We start from the raw sequence: 20,001 nt of genomic DNA, 5'->3' as shown, positions 1-20,001 counted from the left end.
CATCAATTGTGCAGGTGAAGGACTGACACATGGCACAAAAAGTTTCCTGCTTTTCGAAAAAAAAAAAAGTTTAAAGGAAGAATGATACAATATTTTGCAAATATTGCATGATCTTACATCCATATAGTCCTTTGTTGGCTAATCAATCTCAATTATATTTTTAATTGATAAGAATGTGGAATTGACCTCTCTCCGCAATAAAATGAGTGATTCAATCATTTCTTTTCCACTATTGTGCTATGTAAAGTATAGTAACATTAGGAGGACACGTTGGGAGTTTTTATGTAATGACAAAGTCATCACACTTCATGTGGTTCAAACTAGTTAGCTGCCTCCTTGGTCATTGTGTTTTAGGTTGTGATGTGCATTTCAGGCCTGCATTAATATTGTGCCTGGGATGTCTTATCTGTAGACTCAATGAGGCAATGCCCACAGTCACGGTCCAGCTGTCTGCACTGTGGAGCACCAGAATGATCAGGCTGCTCTTTTGTGACGTGATCGCTCGAAAGCTTCCCGAGGGTCACAACGCATCGTCACCAGCAGCCCTGCCTGCTGGTCTTTCTCCAGCAAACCAGCAACCAAAACCTGTCAAAAGTAATTGCTACATTTCCTTACACTTTAATGAGCTACTTTCATTTTTATTACCTCCACCACTGAAGGGTAGACTGAGGATATATTTTCACCCCTGTCTGTTTTTCTGTCTGTGAGCAAGATATCTCAAAAAGGTGGATGGATTCAGACAAAACCCGGTGGAGAGGTTGGGTATGTGACAAGGTTAAATTGATTAGATTTTCGTGAAGATCCAGATCTGGATGCGAGAAAATTTGCTATTCTCCACCATTGAGAGACGAGGCCAAAAATTATATACAGCACAATATTCATGGGTGAAACTCTTCCATATGTGTACGAATGTCCGTATTTTTGAAACGACCCACATGGACGTTTCCAAATTTTCGTCGTCAGAAAAATATTCCACAATTATAGCGATTTGATTGAGGTGCTATTTCGATATGCTGATACGTTTCTTAACTCATTTCATTCAGATGGGGTGCAATGCTAACGTATCATGACCACGATTATGTGAATTACTCACATGGTAGTTTTTGATGTATGAAGGGGCCATTTGGCCAATCATGCCTGTGCTGCACCACCATTAAATAAATCTGTCAGGCTCTCGACTCAATTTCACTTGGGGGAGGAGTGGACATGAGAAAAGTGTGGCAGGCACAGGGACTAGAGTGTTATAAAAGCAATGTTTTAAAACTCCTTTGTTTATGATGACTTGCAACTTTCCCTTGTACACGTGGAATGGTGTGTGTTTACTGACCTCTGAAAACATAAGGGGGTAGTGAATGCTGTAGTTTACACTGGAGTGAGGGTAATTCCGGGAAAACCCTCCATTACATGATGCTTGAATTTAAAGAGGGTCGTGAATGCTCTGGTTTTGCACCACTGGTGAGGGTGATTCTGGTAAACTGGGTTGTGAATGATCTGGTTTACACTGGAGTGAAGGTAATTCTGGAAAAACCCTCCATTACATGACGCGTGAGTTTAAAGGAGGTAGTTAATGCTCTAGTTTTGCACTATGGGCGAGGGTGATTCTGGTAGACCGTTCCAGTATATGATGTGTGACAACCCCTCTATCCCCCCACCCCCATTTGTAGAACACTTGTATTAAAAGTCCTGGAAAGGTATGTGGTATTCAATATTCATCTTCTGTGATAACAAAATGCTGTACTAACTGAAAATAATCTTCCCAGCAATGGATGTTCAGGTGAAATAAATTTTTTAAATCCCCAAATATTATTTTTTTTGCATATTTTTTTTGTTATAATTTGGATAGGATCACCCCCAAAATGCATATTTTGACATCGATTTTTCAAAATTTTCCAGGTAGCATGCCACCAGACCTCCCAAGTAAGGCATCGTTTTGCTCGTTACTTTCCATTTTTCAAAAGTTCTGCAGTTTCATCCATTAGTATCTCAAAAAGTTATGGACAGATTCTGATGAAAATTGGTGAACAGATTGGGTGTGTGACAAGGACAAATTGATTAGATTTTGGTAAGGATCTGTATCTGGATACGAGAATATATATATATATATATATATATATATATATATATATATATATATATATATATATATATATATATATATATATATATATATATATATATATATATATACACTTTTTTATGATTCTTCACCATTGAGAGATAGGGCCAAAATTATACATGGCACGATATCTCAAAAAGTTATGGACGGGTTATCATGAAACTTTGTGGATGAGTTGGGTAGATGACAAGAATAAGCCGAATGGATTTTGATTAAGGTCTGGATGCAGATATAGCCTATCAGTGGGATTCAAAACTTAAAATGTTCAGTCTGGTGGAGGTATGCGCTCTACCGAGTGCTGATAAAGTTACATTTGTCCCAACCACTGTACCTTGCCTTGCCAGATATCATCAAAAAAGCATTCCAGCGCTCGGCGACAGTCAGAAACATCCTGAAGCCCATTGGCGGTAAGCGCGTGGATTCCCCAGAAGTTCAGAAGGTCTGCGCTGTATGCGTGTTGTACCAAACAGCACTGACTACTCTCACCCAAATCTGCCTATCGATCCTCACTGGTAAGGTTGAAATGATGGCATTTTTGTTGCGTTTTCATTTTGAAGCTTGAATGACTCACAGAGCTCAGTACTGTACAATTACTGTTGATCTTGAAAACATGATGAAAATTTTACTTTTAAAACAGAATGTTAGCGTGCAATAGTCTGTCTCCTGCTCTGCACAAGGCCTTACTTACCTGGATGAACTGTTGCCCAAACTGTGGGCATTCATCTGTGAGCTGGGTCCCCATGGAGGCCTCAAGCTCTTCCTGGAGTGTTTGAACATGGAGACTGAGGAAGCTCAGAGCCTTCTTGCCATGCTCATGCTGTTCTGTGACTGTTCCAGGCATCTCATCACGTATGTACTTCTTTTGGATCCTTGTGTTTTTAAACTTTTACATTGATTTAATGATCATCGTGGAACTTTTGCTTTCATTCCACGCAGGACACATACGAGATGTGTGGTTTAATAAACTATTTACAGTGACCCGTCAAAATGAGTCGAGAACTTTGTTATAATAAATAGCCAAAGTAGTATAAACAGATCATCAAACCAGTGAAGAAAAAAATGAACATTTTTCTCTTCACTTGGCATAGTGTACATGAAATGTTTTAACCACAATTTTCTCATATATCTGAAATTTAATGTTTCTGAAAACCTCTATTCTCGCTTACTACAGGTTTTACTTCATTCAAACGATTTCTGAATGTTTTTTTTTTTCTTCAACGAGGAGCCAAGTGCATTTTGTACGTGTAATAATGGTGGAATCTTAAACTCTTTCCACCTGCATCCCCTTCCTCAAACCGTGTGTCCCATATATTCCCCTGCCCTTCCTCTCCTTTACTTACAATATATAGGAGCTCTAATTATGATGGTAATTGTTTTGGTGATGTGCACATTACTTTAGTGCTTTTACTTAAGTACATTGTGGCAATTGGGTGGACAACATAACATTAGAAGAATTCTCTTGGTTTGTAACTTTCACGACACATTTAACACAGCTATCAGAAGGACAATCTCCGACTCTCAACCCTGTTGCGTGGGAATGTTTTTTGGGTTTTTTTTTTCAGGATTCTTGATGATATCGAGTTGTACGAGGAACAGATATCATTCAAGCTTGAGGAGCTGGTCACCATCTCTTCTTTTCTGAACAGTTTTGTTTACAAGATGATCTGGGATGGAATTCTGGGTAAGATTGATCTCATCTGCTGTATGATGCTGTCTTTACCTCTGCCACCGAAGGTGGATGGAGGTTATGTTTTCACCCCTGTTTGTCTGTCTGTTGGTCTGTGAGCAGGATATCTTAAATAAGTTATAAACGGATTTTGATGAAACTTGGTGAACAGGATAGTGAAGCGCAGACCTTCTGAACTGGGGAATCCACACGCTTACCACCAACGGTGTCCGACAAGGATGAATTAATTTGATTTTGGTGAAGATCCGGATTCGGATACGAGAATATTTTAAGTGATTCTTCACTATTGAGAGATAGGGCCAAAAACGATGTGTAGCACGATATTTCAAAAAGTTGAGGATGGGTAATGACAAAACTTGGTGGATGAGTTGGGTAGGTGACAAGAACAAGCTGATGAGATTTTGTTTGAGGTCCAGATTTCGATCTGGCTTGTCAGTGAGATACAAAACATAAACTGTTCAGCCTGGTGTAGGTACAGTATGTGCTCTACCAAGTGTTGTTCTAGTTTCTGTTTGTGCTTCTAGTTCATGTCAGGAACCATGCTGCTATTTGGTTATTCTTATGATAAAATGCATTCAACTGCATTATTATGCTCAACGATTGTACCACAAATCGTCCTCACGAGCCTGATGAGGCCACAGTTGCTCAGCTAGAAACCCAAATGCAGGTGTCCTGATCACCTTTACTCTTTTGTCTTCCTCTTCTCTCAACTGTGGAATTTCCTTCCTGATTCTTTGCAATCATGAGCTTGGTGTTGGCGCAGTGGTTAGGGCAGTGGCTTGGGATCCAAAAGGCCCTGAGTTCAAGCCCCGTTGGGCCACTGAATTAATACATCAGGGGGTTGACTCAGCCTGTCATCCTTCCAAGGTCAGCGAAATGAGTACCAGTGTACTGGGCCGGTGTATACCCCGGTTAAAATAGGTGTACCATATCCCTGTGTCGTAAGAGGCGACCAGGGTTGCGTCAGGAAGGGCATCCGGCGTAAAACATGTGCCAAATCACTATGCGGATCATACGGATGATCCGCTGTGGTGACTTCGAATGGGAGCAGCCGAAAGAAGAAGAAGAAGATTCTTTGCAATCATGTTTTTTTCTCGATACTCCTTTAAAATGTTGAGTCATGGTATCTCCTGTTCATACTCCGGATATTTTATATTCTCACTGACTCTACTCTGCTGTCCACCTACACTTTCCACATTTACCGTTTGTCAGCTTTTCCTGTCTGCCTCCATCGATATTCATTGTTTACTCAGCCCATTCAGTTTCCTTGTCCTGTACGTCTGTCTCTACTTATGCTGCTTATGCTCATTCATCTTTCCTTGTATGCCAACTGCTGTTGCTCCATTGATGTATCGACGTCACCCAATTACGATTCAGCTCTTTCACGCGCCTTATTCTCTTCTTTTTTTTAAAAAAAAACAAAGACGTCTGATTTTTGCATCAATCTCGCAAAGAAATTATGACATTCTGTGAAAAGTAGGTTTTGGTTTTTTTTTAGGTCACCTCTACCGAGATGACCTAATAAAGCCAGACGAAATGTCCGTACGTCCGTCCGTCAACAATTTTTCTTTCCGATCTTGACGAAACTTAGTATGTGGGTAGAGGTCGATGAGGGTTGCACAACAATATAACTTTTGTCCGGGTTCAAGGTCAGGGTCAAGGTCACGAGGTCACGTTATTTATAAAAATCGCCATTTTCAAAACCTATCTCGTCTGCCATTCTACAAGATATTCGGCAACTGTTTATTGATTATGATAGTAAAAAATATTATCTTGTATCTAACCGGACAGATTTTTGAATTTCCTTCCCGTTTGATCGTCACGTGATCTGGAAGATGGCCAAAGACGCCGATGCGATTCGCAAAGAAGGAAGGAAGGAGAAATGAAATACGTATAAATATAAAACACATTTTTAGCCTTTTATATTTATACATTTTCTGCCGAAGGTGCAAAAGTTTCAAAACCCGAAATGTAAACGTCGGCATTTATTTTCAAAATATAATTTCGTGCGCGCGTGCCAAAATGCCGAGTCATCTTAAACCAAACTGCGCAGTAGTCTTCAGTCATAACTGAACATTGAGAATTTGTGGTATTATAGAGATGACCGTCACCCCCACACGGGGGTAATTTTTTTTTTACTTTATTTCAAGGAAGTCTTAAAGTAGCTTGGAATTTTTCTTGACGTCAAATCAAATGAATATGGAATCTAATCCAAGAGAATGTAAAAACAGATGAAATTGTAGGGCAACCATGGCATGCATGCATGGAAATCTGCCCATTGTGGGAACTTCATGTTGTTTGCTTGTTGCTAAACATGGAAGAATGGCTTCCCCAACCTTTACTCTTTTGTCTTCCTCTTCTCTCAACTGTGGAATCTAACGTATAGCTGTTGTGACTTGCGCATGCAGAGGGAATGAAAGGAGAGAGGAAGGACCTATTTGTGTCTGTGCACGGCTGGCTTATGTCACTCTACGAGAGAGATTGCAGACAGCGGTTTGCTCCTGACGACCACTGGCTCAAGAGGTCTGGGTTCATTGCTTTTGAAAAGGCTTTCTATGTTTTGAAAAGGCTGTTGGATGCTTGGGGAGCTCTGTAAATTGTTGGGATAGTCTGAAAATTTTGTAGTTTCACGTCAGATGATTTGTAATTCCTTAATTTTTTTTTTTTAAAACAAATGTTGACGATCTTGGAAAAGCTGAACAACAAAAAGTCAATGCACAATCGTGTGTAACTGCCAGGCAATACACCCAACCAAACAGACAAGGGACAGACCAAGCAATGGGCATAAAGGACAAACCAGCCTCGGTGGCTTAATGGTTAGAGCACCTGTTCTGCGTCTGAGTTCGGCAGTTCGAACCCTGGCCGAGTTGTACCAAACACTTTAAAAATGGTACTTGCTTCTTTCTTGCTTGACTTTCAACAGTTAAAAAGGATAGAGCACGGACAGTCAACCATAAGTTTGTAATCGTAGTGCAGGCTTTGATGGGGCCTAATGGCCTCCTCTTTCCTTGAAATTCTTTGGACGTGAACTCTCGTCTTATTATTATTATGAGCACTCAAACAAAACATAGAGCTCAGGGCAAAGTTGGACAAAGGGGCATATAAACCGTACAATGCAGAAAAAATGGGATAACAGCAGAGAGCTGTTGGTAGTCGAGGGAAAGAGGCACCAAGAATTAAAAACCAAAACATTATTTGGAATGGGAATCTAACAGGATGGCAATGGGTCATCATCCTCAAGGAATGGAGGGAATAACTTGACTAGACAGACTCGCAGTAAGCATGACTTTACTTGACTAGTAAATCAAATGCAGTAAGCATTTTATTTCAGGAAGGTAACCTTGTCTGGGCTGCTGGATGGGCCTGTGCAATCTGATGATGCTTCGAAGAGATGAAGGATTGAAATGCCTTGGGGGTTGTAAAGTTAAAACCAGATCTGAGTGAGGAGGAAAAATACCTCCAGGCCTCCAAACTATCAGTGTTGAAAGAGGAGCGTGTGCCTCAGTAGTTCTTGACAAGACTTAACAAGTACACTCAAGATCAATCCCATTGCATCCAGGGGTTCAAAATGAGAAGCAGCAGCTGTCGCAGCGGTTATGAACCGGTATGGGTCCTGATTGAGATGAAATGATGAACCCAAAACCTTTGCAGCATGGCACAATGAAAGGGGGGGCGGGGGGGACGAATTTTACAAAACAGTTGAAATGTTTTGTAGATCGAGATAAAACATGCAAACGGCAAACTCCTCACTCCTAAAGAACTTCTTGTCCTGTCGCTGACACAAAATATCCACAATTGCAATGAAGGTAAATAGTAAACGAGCAGAAAGCATTTCAGAATGCAAAGCCCATCCACGTCCGCTTTGTACTCAGACTGAACTTGACGAAAACAACAGCAAAAAATAAAAAGTTAATTTTGGTGTTCTGCATATTATCATAATAAAGGTTTGTTGAAAATTTGATGAGAAAAGCTCAAATGGTAAAAAGGTTATGGTCCAGACACACACACACACACACACACACACACACACACACACACACACACACACACACACACACACACACACACACACACACACACACACACACACACACACACACACACACACACACACACACACACACACACACACCCTAGGCCAGCTTGATGAAAATTTACAAGTATGTTGCAGCTATTATATATCCACAGCTCTTTATTTACATTTTTTTTTCTGGAAACCCACAAAGGAAGGAAAGGGGTGCAAAGGATAAGGGTTGATCAAGTGGAAAGTCGTGTTAGTTTGACCTCATAGGAGATTTCATAGTTGAACACCAAAAGGCTTATTATCCAAGTTGATGACAATACTGGAGATGAATGAGCAAAAACAGGTCCAACAGTCAATTGTGAATCCATCCATTGAGACATTGGTGCTGGGGAATCCATCCATCTATGCAGAGCATTGGTGCTGCCTCAGCAGCCTCCTTGGCTATTGGACACAATCCTGGACGGGTCACCACTCCGACACAGGATACCAGCAAGCTGGCACTCATTTTGCCGACCTCGGAAGGATGTCAGGCAGAGTCAACCCCACCTGGTATTAATTTAGCAGCCGAGTGGGATTTGAACTCAGGACCCTAGGATACCAAGCCCACCACCCTAACCATTAAGCCAACACCAGGCATATATTGTGAATGTCTTGTATAATTTATTTTTGAAGTCGACAATTGCAAAGTTGAAGGTGATGCCACACGACTCCAATTTTCTGTTTCTCATGCTGACTGTTCTGACCTCAGGCAGAAAGGCCGTGGGTAGAAGGCAAGCTGGAGGGCAGCTCACAGATTGGTAACTGTTATAAATCTCCCATGTGTTGTGAAAAAGTCATTAACACTATTGAGGCTCCAAATACTACTCCTTTTTTATTCCTAAGTTGGGAGTTCTACTGTCGATGTGCTCGTGGAAAGAAACCAAAACAAAAAAAACCAGCAGAGAACTGATGATTTCAATAAGATGTACATGACGATTTTTTTAATCCCAATGAGAAGCATAATAAGAATGAGGGCACCACCAACGAGCACAGCTCTCCTGCAAGGCAAGGCTCAGTTATGATATTTCGACTGGCGAGTTGTCTTCCTCTCGGACTGTGCTGATGTTCGTATCTTCCCAGAAGGGGGAGGTGCCACGTGACTGCAACCCATCATAGTTTTCATGGGGAGACCCATCATAATTTTCATCATCACTTTGTGTGTGTGTGACTTCAAATCAGCATGAACAGTAAAACACAATGGAAACACAATGTTACACTATTTGTGATACAATTCAAGAGAATGAATGAAACGAACGAGCGGCCGTCACGGCTGTAGTACAGAGTAAATAAGTTAAAGCCTGTTGTGTAAAAGTTGCTGATGGTGTCGATCTTCTTATCCAATTCCATAATTCTTGCAAGTCTCCACAGTTTGAGACATAATGTTTATGTTTGTGCATATACTAAGCTACTTTCTATTAAACAAAATAGTTATAATAAAATTTATATTGTACGATCCTGCTTATGGGAAATATACAAGGAAATTTGACATAGCAGGAGACAACCATGCTTGTGCTCTCTCAACACCAAATCAATTCACTCTATCAATGTATCTACTTCATTTCACTGGGGGGGGGGGGTGGGGGGGACAATGTGGCACACACAAGGACATCACCTGGGGAGAGTATGGTAGTTTGAGGGAGACGTTTATTGAAGAGGGTTGGAGGGTGACTGCATAATTCACCTTTTTGATGAACACCTGTTAGTGATTGTGATATCCATGGGTGGTTGTTAATATTTGCTAGGGTGAATGGTTCAGCACATGTACGCACGTGTGCATGTGCACACACATGTCCCGGTCATCGCTGGTGTAATGTTTATTTGCTGTGCGGTTAAATTTCCAGAGATCTACGGATAAGTACACTCTTTGGTGACATTGAGAGAGGCAAGACAAGGGTGAAACATTTGCTGCAGTATATTCCACATGTGGTTCCACACAAAGAGGTCTGTTTTGAGTGAAGCCAGCGTGCACTGTCAGTATTATTTAGCAGCCATTATATCACTTCCATCGCATTACTGTTATACGAATCTCTCTCTCCCTGTGATCTCTGTAGAGAGTTGTCCTTTTTCGGGTTATGGTGGCAAAGGAGAAGGAGAACATGGGTATGGCGGACAATGAAAATCCTCTGGCCATGTTCATGGAGTCCAACCATTCCATGGTCGTCACACACATCACTGTGCGGCGTTCACGAATGCTTGAGGTTGGGACAGAAGAGAATTGTGTTGCTATTACTTTAATGCGTCATGGGAAAAATGAACAATCCTTCAAATTGCTCGGGGATTCCTGCCGGTGAATATTATCAAGTTTAAAGTTATGCTTAGTTTGTTTTCACGTCAACTTCCAGTGCTTGTTTATTTTTATGGAGAACCTGATTGTTTCAGACGGGCCTGAAAGTTCCCAACAATCCCTAGACTGAATGCAGCTAAGTGTTGGCCGACAATTTGGGCTATTTTAAATAGTCAGATCGCTGCCACAGGTTTACGCTTGAAAAAATTTAATCAAGCAATTTCTTCTTTTCATCATGCTTACTTCCCATAGCACTGTCTGCCACAGCTCTTTTATTTGTGTTTGCGAATATGATCATTGCCAAGAATCTTTTGTACGAGTTACCCTCGCCAGAGGAGAGGATATTGCAGTTGGATCCGTTTGTCTGCACAGAATGTGCTAACGTAGTGTGCCACACACAGGGACATCACAAACACCACCAAATGGTAGCTAGTAGTACACGTTCTCCTTTTTCAACCGAGTACCTCTATAAAGTACAGGTATTGAACCCAAAAATGGAAACATCAATGTAAATTCACTTCATAGGGTGTTGGGCCACTACGTGCGGCCAGTACGGCCTGTATGCGCCATGGCGTAGAGTCCACCAGCGTATGGAATTCTGCAGGATGGGTGCCACACCATTCTTCCATGAGAAAGTCAATCAACTCACACCTGGTTTATAGAGGTGGAAAACACTGTCTCAGGTGTTGTTCCAGAATATATATATATATATATATATATATATATATATATATATATATATATATATATATTATTAAAACTCTCATTTTGTATGTGTATATATATGTATTTTCCAGAAATACAGCCAAAACGGTACACGATAGCGCAAAAATTTTAGGTCCACCTTACTTACCATTCGCCTGTGGTGTACAATATCAAGTCTCGTTCAAATCGGGCAACAAAAAAATTATGAAAAAATCAATTCCCGATTCAGTCAAGCACTCTTTGGGAGAATTTTATTGATGCAAACAACTTCAGCAGTATAGTTCGCTGGAGCTATCTTTTTTATGCCTCCGCACCAAGGGTGCTGGAGGCATTATGTTTCTGGGTTGTCTGTCTGTCCGTTCATCCGTCCGGATTTTCGTTTACGCCCTAACTCAAGAAATATTGGACAGAATTTCATCAAACTTGGTACAAAGGTAAAGTTAGACAGGGCAATTAACTGATTCGATTTTGGGCCAGATATGATAAAGGTCAAGGGTCAAATATGTCAATGCTCAAGTGTTTGTGCGGGAGAGCGGAGGCATACCCGTCGACTGCGCGCAGTCGAATTACTCTAGTTTTTTCTTGAAATGATTTTTTTCATCAACCGCTGTCACAACGGGAACCCAACGGGTTCATGGGTCATCTGGTATCCCATAAATGCTCGATTGAGTTCAGATCTGGTGACTGAGAAGGCCATGACATATAGATAACATCATTGTCATGTTCATCAAACCATGATGAGGTGCTCTGTGGATGAGGGCATTGGGGGAGGTCTCCTGATAAAGCCATGCTCATCATTATTATAGGTAACCAGGCCTGTGCATAATTTTTATACATGACCCTAAGAATGCTGGGATGTTATTTGCTTCATTAGCACGTGGGCCACACCTGTGTGGAAGCCATTGCTTGGTGTCCTTCATTTACCCGTGTTTCAATTTTTTTTTGTCCACTACCTGTATGTACATTTTGAATGTGAGTAAGTCTATAAAATATTTATCATTAGAATGTGATTACGTGTTTAAAAGTATGTATGGTTTCATGATGAGCATGACATGGGTGAAATTTCCACTATATCAGACTTCGCTGCATCGCTGGAAGAGACTGCTAAGACGTGGGGGGAAAAGGCCCAGATATAATGGCAGACAAACTCATTATTGGCAAATGGTCACGTTTGTGTTCACAACATTTTGACCGCGATCAGATCGCACCTGATGGGCTTGCAATCAAAGATCCAAAGTATTTTGCTTGGAACAACTTGGGAAAACCTGGAAACCAGTATAAAAGCCTGAAGGGGATCATGAAAGGGTCTATGGCCGCCACAGTGCAACTCTGCAGTCCCTACTCTCGGCCGCTCTGCCTCTGGTAACTAAAACCCTCCCTTGCGGCTCCGAACCGGAACTCAGCGCCAAACTTGGCAACTGCGATCTTGCAAACAAGGTGTTAGAGCCAAGCGATGTGAAGTGGCGAGTCCCTAATGTCGGCAGTAAGATCATGATAGATTCAATACAATGGCCTTCAAATACATCAACTGGAAGTAAGTTAATGCCTCATGATTGAAAAGGACTGAATAAAGACTAAGAGTAAATTTATTTGAATTAAAAAAGGAAAAAATATGAGATGTTGCTAGTTTGCACCCTCAGAAGTTGTGTGTGTTTCATGTCACTGATTGAAGTGTAGCACCAGTGATGAATATAGGGTGCCTGTATGATCTTGTGACTTGTATGCAAGCATTCCAATTGTCGCTCTTCATGTGATGAAAATTCCTTTGCTGTTGATGATTGGCATGACCCTTTTATTATAATGATGAATATGAGTATTAACAAGTGAAGAAGTTACATTTTGTGGCTTTGTAGATCTTCAAGATTTAAACACCCTGTTTAAAAGATTTAAACACCCTTTGTAGACCCTCCTCAATATGCCAACAGGATGGTTACGAACAACTCGGCAAGCTATCACCAAGTGCCCTGAAGGGGATCATCAGGGTGAAGTTTGTGAACGACCTCGGTATGGACGAGGCAGGAATTGACCAAGATGGCGTATTCAAGGAATTCCTCGAGGAGATTATCAAGCGGGTGTTCGATCCAGCATTAAACTTGTTCAGAGTAAGGTGTCTAATTCCTCGTGCTATTCTTTAAGCGCACACACCTCTCTCATAAAGGCTTGTAGAGTTGCACCTTGGGGAACAAAATATTCACGACATAAGCTTCAGCAAGACCTTAACTCATCAAGATCAAAATGGTCAGCACATTTTGCTCATGATATTTAACATCTTAAAGGTAGGGAAAATAATGTTTGAGACTGATGAAAAGGGGACTGTAGCAGTTATCGTGTATCGAGTACTCGGCATCGTGAGCAAATATGCTGAAGCAATTTTAGGTTTTGGATATAGGGTAGGGTCACTTTTACATGTGGTACCATGCAACTTCTAGTTGTAGCTCTTTTATACTATTCTGTATGTTCAAGAGAAAGTAAACCGAAAGAGTGATGGTGTCCTCACCAATCACAGTTAGTGGTGTATTGTTAACCAGTATACAGTAAATGCCGAAAGGCTTCATAGTCAATGGATGGAACAGCGGTGTTAAAACTGATGAGTCCCAATATGGGCGAAACTATTCGGTAGCTTCACTTTTCATCTGCTTGGTGACAGCATTTGACCTTGGCAACTTTGCACTCAGTTGCAAGGTCACAGTTGTCAAAGTTGGAGAACCTAATTAATCATCTTCATATCTACATACAGTACCTATATGAACGAAAGTTGCATGATTGTGTCTGAACGAGGTAATTGTCGAAACCACAGCACGTATAATGTTGATGTATACCTCATTTAAGAGCTCTTGGGTCTGGGTAGTGCGTGCAGTGGTTTACAAATATTGATATTCACACAATTTCGAGTTGTGTGCGTTTTTGTTGTGCACATTAGTGGCGTATAGGTTCAGAGTTGTTGGTTCGCAAACCTACCAGAAGTAAATATATACATATATACATGTATGGTATGAAGAATTCTTGACTGACATGAAGAACTGAGTTTTATTGAATTTTTTCTTATTGATGATAACAGTTATGATGTTGAGTAATGTGATTTGAATTAAATTCATCCACATGAGAGTTTTTCCCCGAAATGTGGATTCTGCTTCATCTTTATTAAATTGTATACAAAGTCCTGGCTGATGGAAAAATGAGGAGACGGATGGGGAAAAAGACAGTGTACAGAAAACGGGGCGGTGCGGCCACAGCTGGACACGAGCAAGGGAAAGAATGAACAGAAAAATTGGAAAGAGGAGGATATCGGGAAACACAGTAACTTGCAAATACGATGGGTGAGTTTGATAGGGTTAATGGGGGTAGAAAAGATCGCATATCGGGATGGAAGTGGGGGTAATGTGAGACACGGGAGAGAAGATTGCAATTGAACTGCCTCTGGAAGGCGCTTCCTCAAACAGGAGAAAAGATGAACCGAACAATTAATGATTTTCACCATTAGTGTCACGAACAGCACATAATTTAAAGGGATAGTGCAGAACTCTCTTTCTGCACCATGAGTTTCATGGTAGTACTCTAGCCAAGTTCAAAACTCCTTCGATGAGTCGAGTGTTTAACAGTTTAACTGAACACCATGCTCCATTTTAACTTTCCTGTTTTGTAACTGCTTTGGCTGTGGCAGTCACATGATTTTTTTTCTCATTTTGCTTCACTTTTTTCTCATTTCCGCAGACCACAAGTGGAAATGAATGCCTTTACCCATCTCCAAGTTCTTACGTCCATGAAAACCACTTACAGCTACTCGAGTTTGTTGGGAAAATGTTGGGAAAGGCGGTATATGAGGTGAGAATTTACAATCGATTTTACCTTAACCAATGTTTCATCAGACAGAATGGACAAAACTAGAGGTATGCACACTCGAGTTGTCTTGCCTGGGTTCAAATCTCAGCATTGCTATAAACTGTCACCCTGGTGTTTCACAGACGAGGTGATTCATAATTGTGTGTGCTGTCCCACAGATGTACGTTAAACCGGGCATCCTGTCATCCAAAATTACAATGTACAATGTGGATGTTAAAGATCCCATGGTGTCCTTCACATAAAGTAGGCGAGCTATCACCGTCACCGTGAACAAATTACTAATTCCTGCTCTAACCCACAGGAGGCACTGCATCAACAGCATAGCCATGCTCCCAGCAATGATGCAAAACAGCAGCCATGAGCGACGTACAAAATTCATGAATGACCAGTGTTTGATATAGGACCCCTGATAACATGAAGTTAATACAGACTAAACAGCTGCGTGGATGCTCCCTCTTGAATAACACCATAGTCCTCAATGCTGAATTGACACATGCTCGTTCGGGTTATGCCATTTGTTAGTTATCGAGCAAATTCCTGCTCAGCACATTTTGATAGGAAAAGGGATTTTTTTTGACAAAATGGAAAGGGGAAAACACCAAGAGCAAAATAGAAGTGAGAGAGAGGTCAAGGGTGGTGGGGAGTGGGGGGGGGGCAGAACACGTGGGGTGAACAAGCCTCACAAAAGCTGCTGACGAGGAAGGGGAAAATGGGGATGAAACAGAAATGGAACAAACCAACTGACAACTAACAAACAAAAAGAGGTGATGGAGAGGAGGGGAAAAAAATCACTAACTTCGAAAAGGGGAGTGTTTGAGAATCGGGTCATTTAGGGTAGAAGAAATTATGACTGTGGATGGGGTTGACATGAGCTATTGGGGAACAGCTGTCTTGAAGACTTGGAGGGAAGAATGACATTGTAGAGGATCTGGAGGTTGGTTCCACAGGTGAGAGAAGAGGAACAAATGAGTGGAGGTGAGCAGTGAGCCAGGACTTTAGGAGTTTAACAAGGAGAAGGTTACTGTTCGACCATGTGCGTCCTGCAGAAATCATTGCATCAGAAATCATCACGTTACTCCATCTCATCCATCAATACGAATGGATGGGACAGAGCCAAGAGAGGGCAGAGGGTGCAAGACCAGATAGGAGGCAGTAGAATTCAGAGGCCACCAACCTGTCTGCGATGCTGAAGGATTTCAGGCTTAGACACTCAGCTTAGTCTCAGGCGATCCCAATAATTTAGAGGGTCTTGCTTTTCACGGCATCCAGAAGGGCAAGCTGTGACGCAGGGGTGCCAACCTAAAGGAGAGAACTATACTCCATAAAGCTGTGAATAAGGGCCTTGTAGGTTGTTTAGTCTATAAACAGAGGTACTCACCTCTTCAGGAGCTCTCTTCTGAAGTGAGTGGCATGGCAGAGCTGCAATTAAAGGACTAACAGTTGGAAGTGATCATATCAAGTGTAAGGAAATTTAAATGTGGTCATTCTTCACCCTCTGGATTGTCTGTTTGTAGGCTATGTTACTCAAGCCATTTTATTCCCCACATTCACAAACCACAAATTGATACATGCCCCAGCAAAGCAAGTTTAATTTGCAGCATTCTGGAGTTAAACTTTAAAATAAACCTTAAGCATTCATTGAGACATGTCATACTCTTTACAGAGTGTTTGTGCTGCCGAAGCAGTTTACTGGCACGAGTTGTGCATTTGTGGGGTTTGCCATTCCCTTCACAGTCGTCATCAGGGCAGGAATTTGGAATCTGTTCAGGATGCCGGCGATGACTCACCTACTCTTCACAAAAGATACAGTACGATCTTTTTAATGTCCACCTCTATAATATGCTAGCAGACAGAATACCCAGTTTAACGTCCATCCGAGGGATGGTGCACACATTGATTCCCCGTCCTGCATTTGAAACACCAGGATGACAGTTTATTGCTGGGGTGAGATTTGAACCCAGGCTTGGCAGCTCAGAGCTGAGAATGCCCACTTCTCAGCTATCCTGCTAGCTGTATTCAAGACTAATTTTACTTTTTTACTTTCTTCCTTTTTTACATGATCACAATTCGTATTGTCATGGAGAAAAGGATTTTGTCAAACCTATTGTCTTCTTATTTAATGGACACTTCACATTATTTAACATTGTGTCTGCAAATGACACTGGACATCTCTCTTGATTTGGGTTCCCATTCACAACAAACACTAGCTCGTGTGTGTGTGTGTGTGTGTGTGTGTGTGTGTGTGTGTGTGTGTGTGTGTGTGTGTGTGTGTGTGTGTGTGTGTGTGTGTGTGTGTGTGTGTGTGTGTGTGTGTGTGTGTGTGTGTGTGTTTTAACAGTTTAATCTTTCACATGTCAAATTTGTACATGGAAACAATCAACATGGAGTGCCATTACAAATGACTGCAGGGATGGATGGGCCACAACCGTTATTCAAAGAAAGATGAAGGGATGGTTTCATGTGATTTCTTGTGGCCATCCCGACCTTGTTTACATTCTTTTTAGATTTCCATCCCTACATCCTTTTGCATTTTGTAAAATGTTTTTATTTATTTATTACTTGTGCATATAGAATCACAGTTTTCAAGACTACATCTTCTTTGCTGTTCAAACTTTCTTAGTTTCTATAAGTTTCAGAACAACTGGGTTAGAATTGCTGCCAGGACTGTCGATCATAACATTTCACAAGTCACCATATTGATCATGCCTTCGAAACATGATATTAAATTTGGACTTTCATTTAACTCTCCATGTCTGGCAGGGAATCGTAGTAGATGTGCCATTTGCACCATTCTTCCTCAGCCAAGTACGTGGTGTCCACACGAGCACATCCTACAGCTTTATCGATGAACTTCCTTCGCTAGATGCGGAATTCTACAAGAACCTGACCTCCATAAAGGTATCAACAACAATGTGTGACCATCAGATGTGCTGAGATTAAGGTATGAATGGATTGAATCATGCACTTTATGTTAACAGAGAGATATGTGTAGAGGCAGCACAAGCCGACTATGATGAGCAGATTAATTCCTTTGCATTCTTCAAAGGAGATCAACAGGTGGGGCACAGATGCACAAGAAGATGTTGACATACCAGATCCGGATGCATTGGTTGGGATGCTTTGCAGATGGGATGGAAACGCACTAAATGAGTCGACAGATGATGTCCCGACACGTGAAAGGAATCAACAGATAGGATGTGGACACATGAGAGCAAGGTCGACAGATGAGATGTGGATGCATGAGAATGAGTTTGGCAGACTAGATATGAATCCATAGAAATGGGGTTGAGAGATGGGACTCAGATGCCGAGTAAGATTCTGCCAGTTGCCAAATATTGATTTAACTTGTAACCAATAATTATTGTCCACCCAATGTTTATTTGTGGTTTATGCACCTGTCGGATGTACTTATTGAGGATCTGCATGATTCCACTTCAGCACCCTTGGAGAAATTTAAATATTCAGGATGGCTCGTGCAACATATAAATGGCCATTTCCTAGCTTCTATATCTGCTTGGACAATGATTTTGGTGTCCTCAGCGAGATATTGGAGGTCAAGGCATCCATCACTTTATCTGAGCACTAGAATCCTAGATGAGGCCTTTTATCATTGTATAAGCAGTAATGTTGTAGCTCATGAAACATCATCGCATCACAAATTTGCTAAAAGACTTCTTTTTTTTATTTAAGGCCGACAAGGACAACATGGCACCTTTTTCGATAACTGCATCATTGAGTAGGAATGATCGCTGACTGTTTCTTCAAGCATGAACTTCCCTTTAAGCATCTTACTTGTGCCGTCAATGCAGAGCACACACAAGATGAAACGGTCAAATGAACTCCTATCTCAAAACTTCAAGAACAGTCAGATGAAGATAGCTGTTTGACAGTTATATGCCGTAAAATTATCTCTTCTCATACGTCTTCGAATTCGCATGTTAATCACTATTTGAAACAATAACACCAGATTCTTCGAAAGAAGCCTCACTCTCAAAGTGAACCCGTCGATCTGAACTGCCACCATTTCACTTCCAAACGCATTGTATTTTGTGTGGTGAAAGGTGTAATGGATCGACATCCTCGACGTCCTAGTCGGCATACATTCAAGTTGTGTAGAATTGTCAGAGAAGCCCCAGTCGATGTGAGGGACAAGTCCCATTGCTAATCCTGGAAAGAAAAATCTGCAGACAGTGGTCCTGGCAAGAAAATATTTGAAGAAGTTAATTAATATTACGTGATGTTTGGAAGGTGAGTGGATCCGGCAAGTGTGATTGCAAGCTGCTGATGGATATTATCATGAGGATTGAAAACGTAACTTTGTGGCCCGCTCATTTTGTCGAAGATAGAAATACAGGTAAAGCTGTGTCATCCAGCATTTTACCAACCAGCATGCTTTAGTAACCAATGTTGCCAGTATTCTCTTATGGCGGCGCTACTGGTAGTTCTTCTTGTCGGTGTCCACCATTCCTATTGTTTACCGTGATCGCACTCTGTTGTTATCATGAAATATCACCACATCCACCCATGATGACCTAGAATAAACCTTCGACAAGTAAAGTTGAAAAACGGAGGAAAGTGGTTTTCACTTTGCACGATAGCGTGACCAGGACATTGTGCGACCGTGAGCTGAAGTGAGGAGCCGCCTGAAACTATGACAATGGTGGTTGTGTCACGGCACGGATTGGTTCGCGTGGAGAGCCAATCAGCACACAATCGTGAGATGATGATTATGATAGCCAAGGGGCGGTGTCAGCATGAAGTGATGGGGTCCAAAGCACGGCACGTTAAAGAACGAGCCTCGTTCAAAGTTCCCAAGACGGCACGTTATACTACAACACCATTGTACAATACTAACCACACTGGCAAAAAATGAACAGCGCGTTAAAAGGTCACAATGAAGAGCAAGATAAACATCCTTAATCTGCAGTGTAAACCAATGAGCACACTTGGTTGTGAAGTTCCGACTGTATATACTCTTCCGTTTTTACTGTGTAAATTTTTTTCCACGTAATACCTTCCATTGTGTGTGTGCGTGCGTCAGCTCTCGACTCCTTTTTAAAAATGTTCCAAGTCCTGAGGCCTGCCGATCTGTGCTGCTTCATGCAATGACGGCGCATGATTGTATCAGGGTGGAGTCGGATCAGCTGTCCAGCCAATGAGTGTAAAGCAGTGGGGTTGAGTCAGGGCAGCTGACCACTGACCCATGTACTATACGTATAATATGTGATATTTTCTCAGTCCAAAAAGGGCACGACTCTGTGAAAAATTGACGAAACACCTTGAAACTCGAACTTGTTCGATACCTG

At 41.5% G+C, this 20,001-nt stretch overlaps 1 protein-coding gene across 8 annotated transcripts in view; it reads left to right on the top strand.

Moving 5' to 3' along the window:
• Positions 1–20,001, top strand: part of UBE3B (ubiquitin protein ligase E3B) — a 77,470-nt gene that overhangs the window by 40,618 nt on the left and 16,851 nt on the right. For all 8 annotated transcript variants that reach the window (XR_015052116.1, XR_015052115.1, XM_085858685.1 and 5 more), the window contains 10 exons: positions 413–594; positions 2,461–2,628; positions 2,794–2,965; positions 3,679–3,797; positions 6,212–6,326; positions 9,708–9,807; positions 9,918–10,064; positions 12,781–12,957; positions 14,567–14,677; positions 17,456–17,593. Coding sequence is in view for 6 of the 8 variants with exons in the window: in XM_085858685.1 (XP_085714811.1) it covers positions 413–594; positions 2,461–2,628; positions 2,794–2,965; positions 3,679–3,797; positions 6,212–6,326; positions 9,708–9,807; positions 9,918–10,064; positions 12,781–12,957; positions 14,567–14,677; positions 17,456–17,593 (1,429 nt within the window). In the remaining 2 variants the exon portion in view is untranslated. The remainder of the gene's footprint in view (positions 1–412; positions 595–2,460; positions 2,629–2,793; positions 2,966–3,678; positions 3,798–6,211; positions 6,327–9,707; positions 9,808–9,917; positions 10,065–12,780; positions 12,958–14,566; positions 14,678–17,455; positions 17,594–20,001) is intronic.

Source organism: Eptatretus burgeri, chromosome 16 (assembly GCF_056783735.1).
Source record: "Eptatretus burgeri isolate ZD-2024b chromosome 16, Ebu_testis_v1, whole genome shotgun sequence".
Lineage (NCBI taxonomy): Eukaryota > Metazoa > Chordata > Myxini > Myxiniformes > Myxinidae > Eptatretus > Eptatretus burgeri.
Note: the sequence above shows the minus strand (reverse complement) of the source record. Positions and strands in the feature narration are given on the sequence as shown.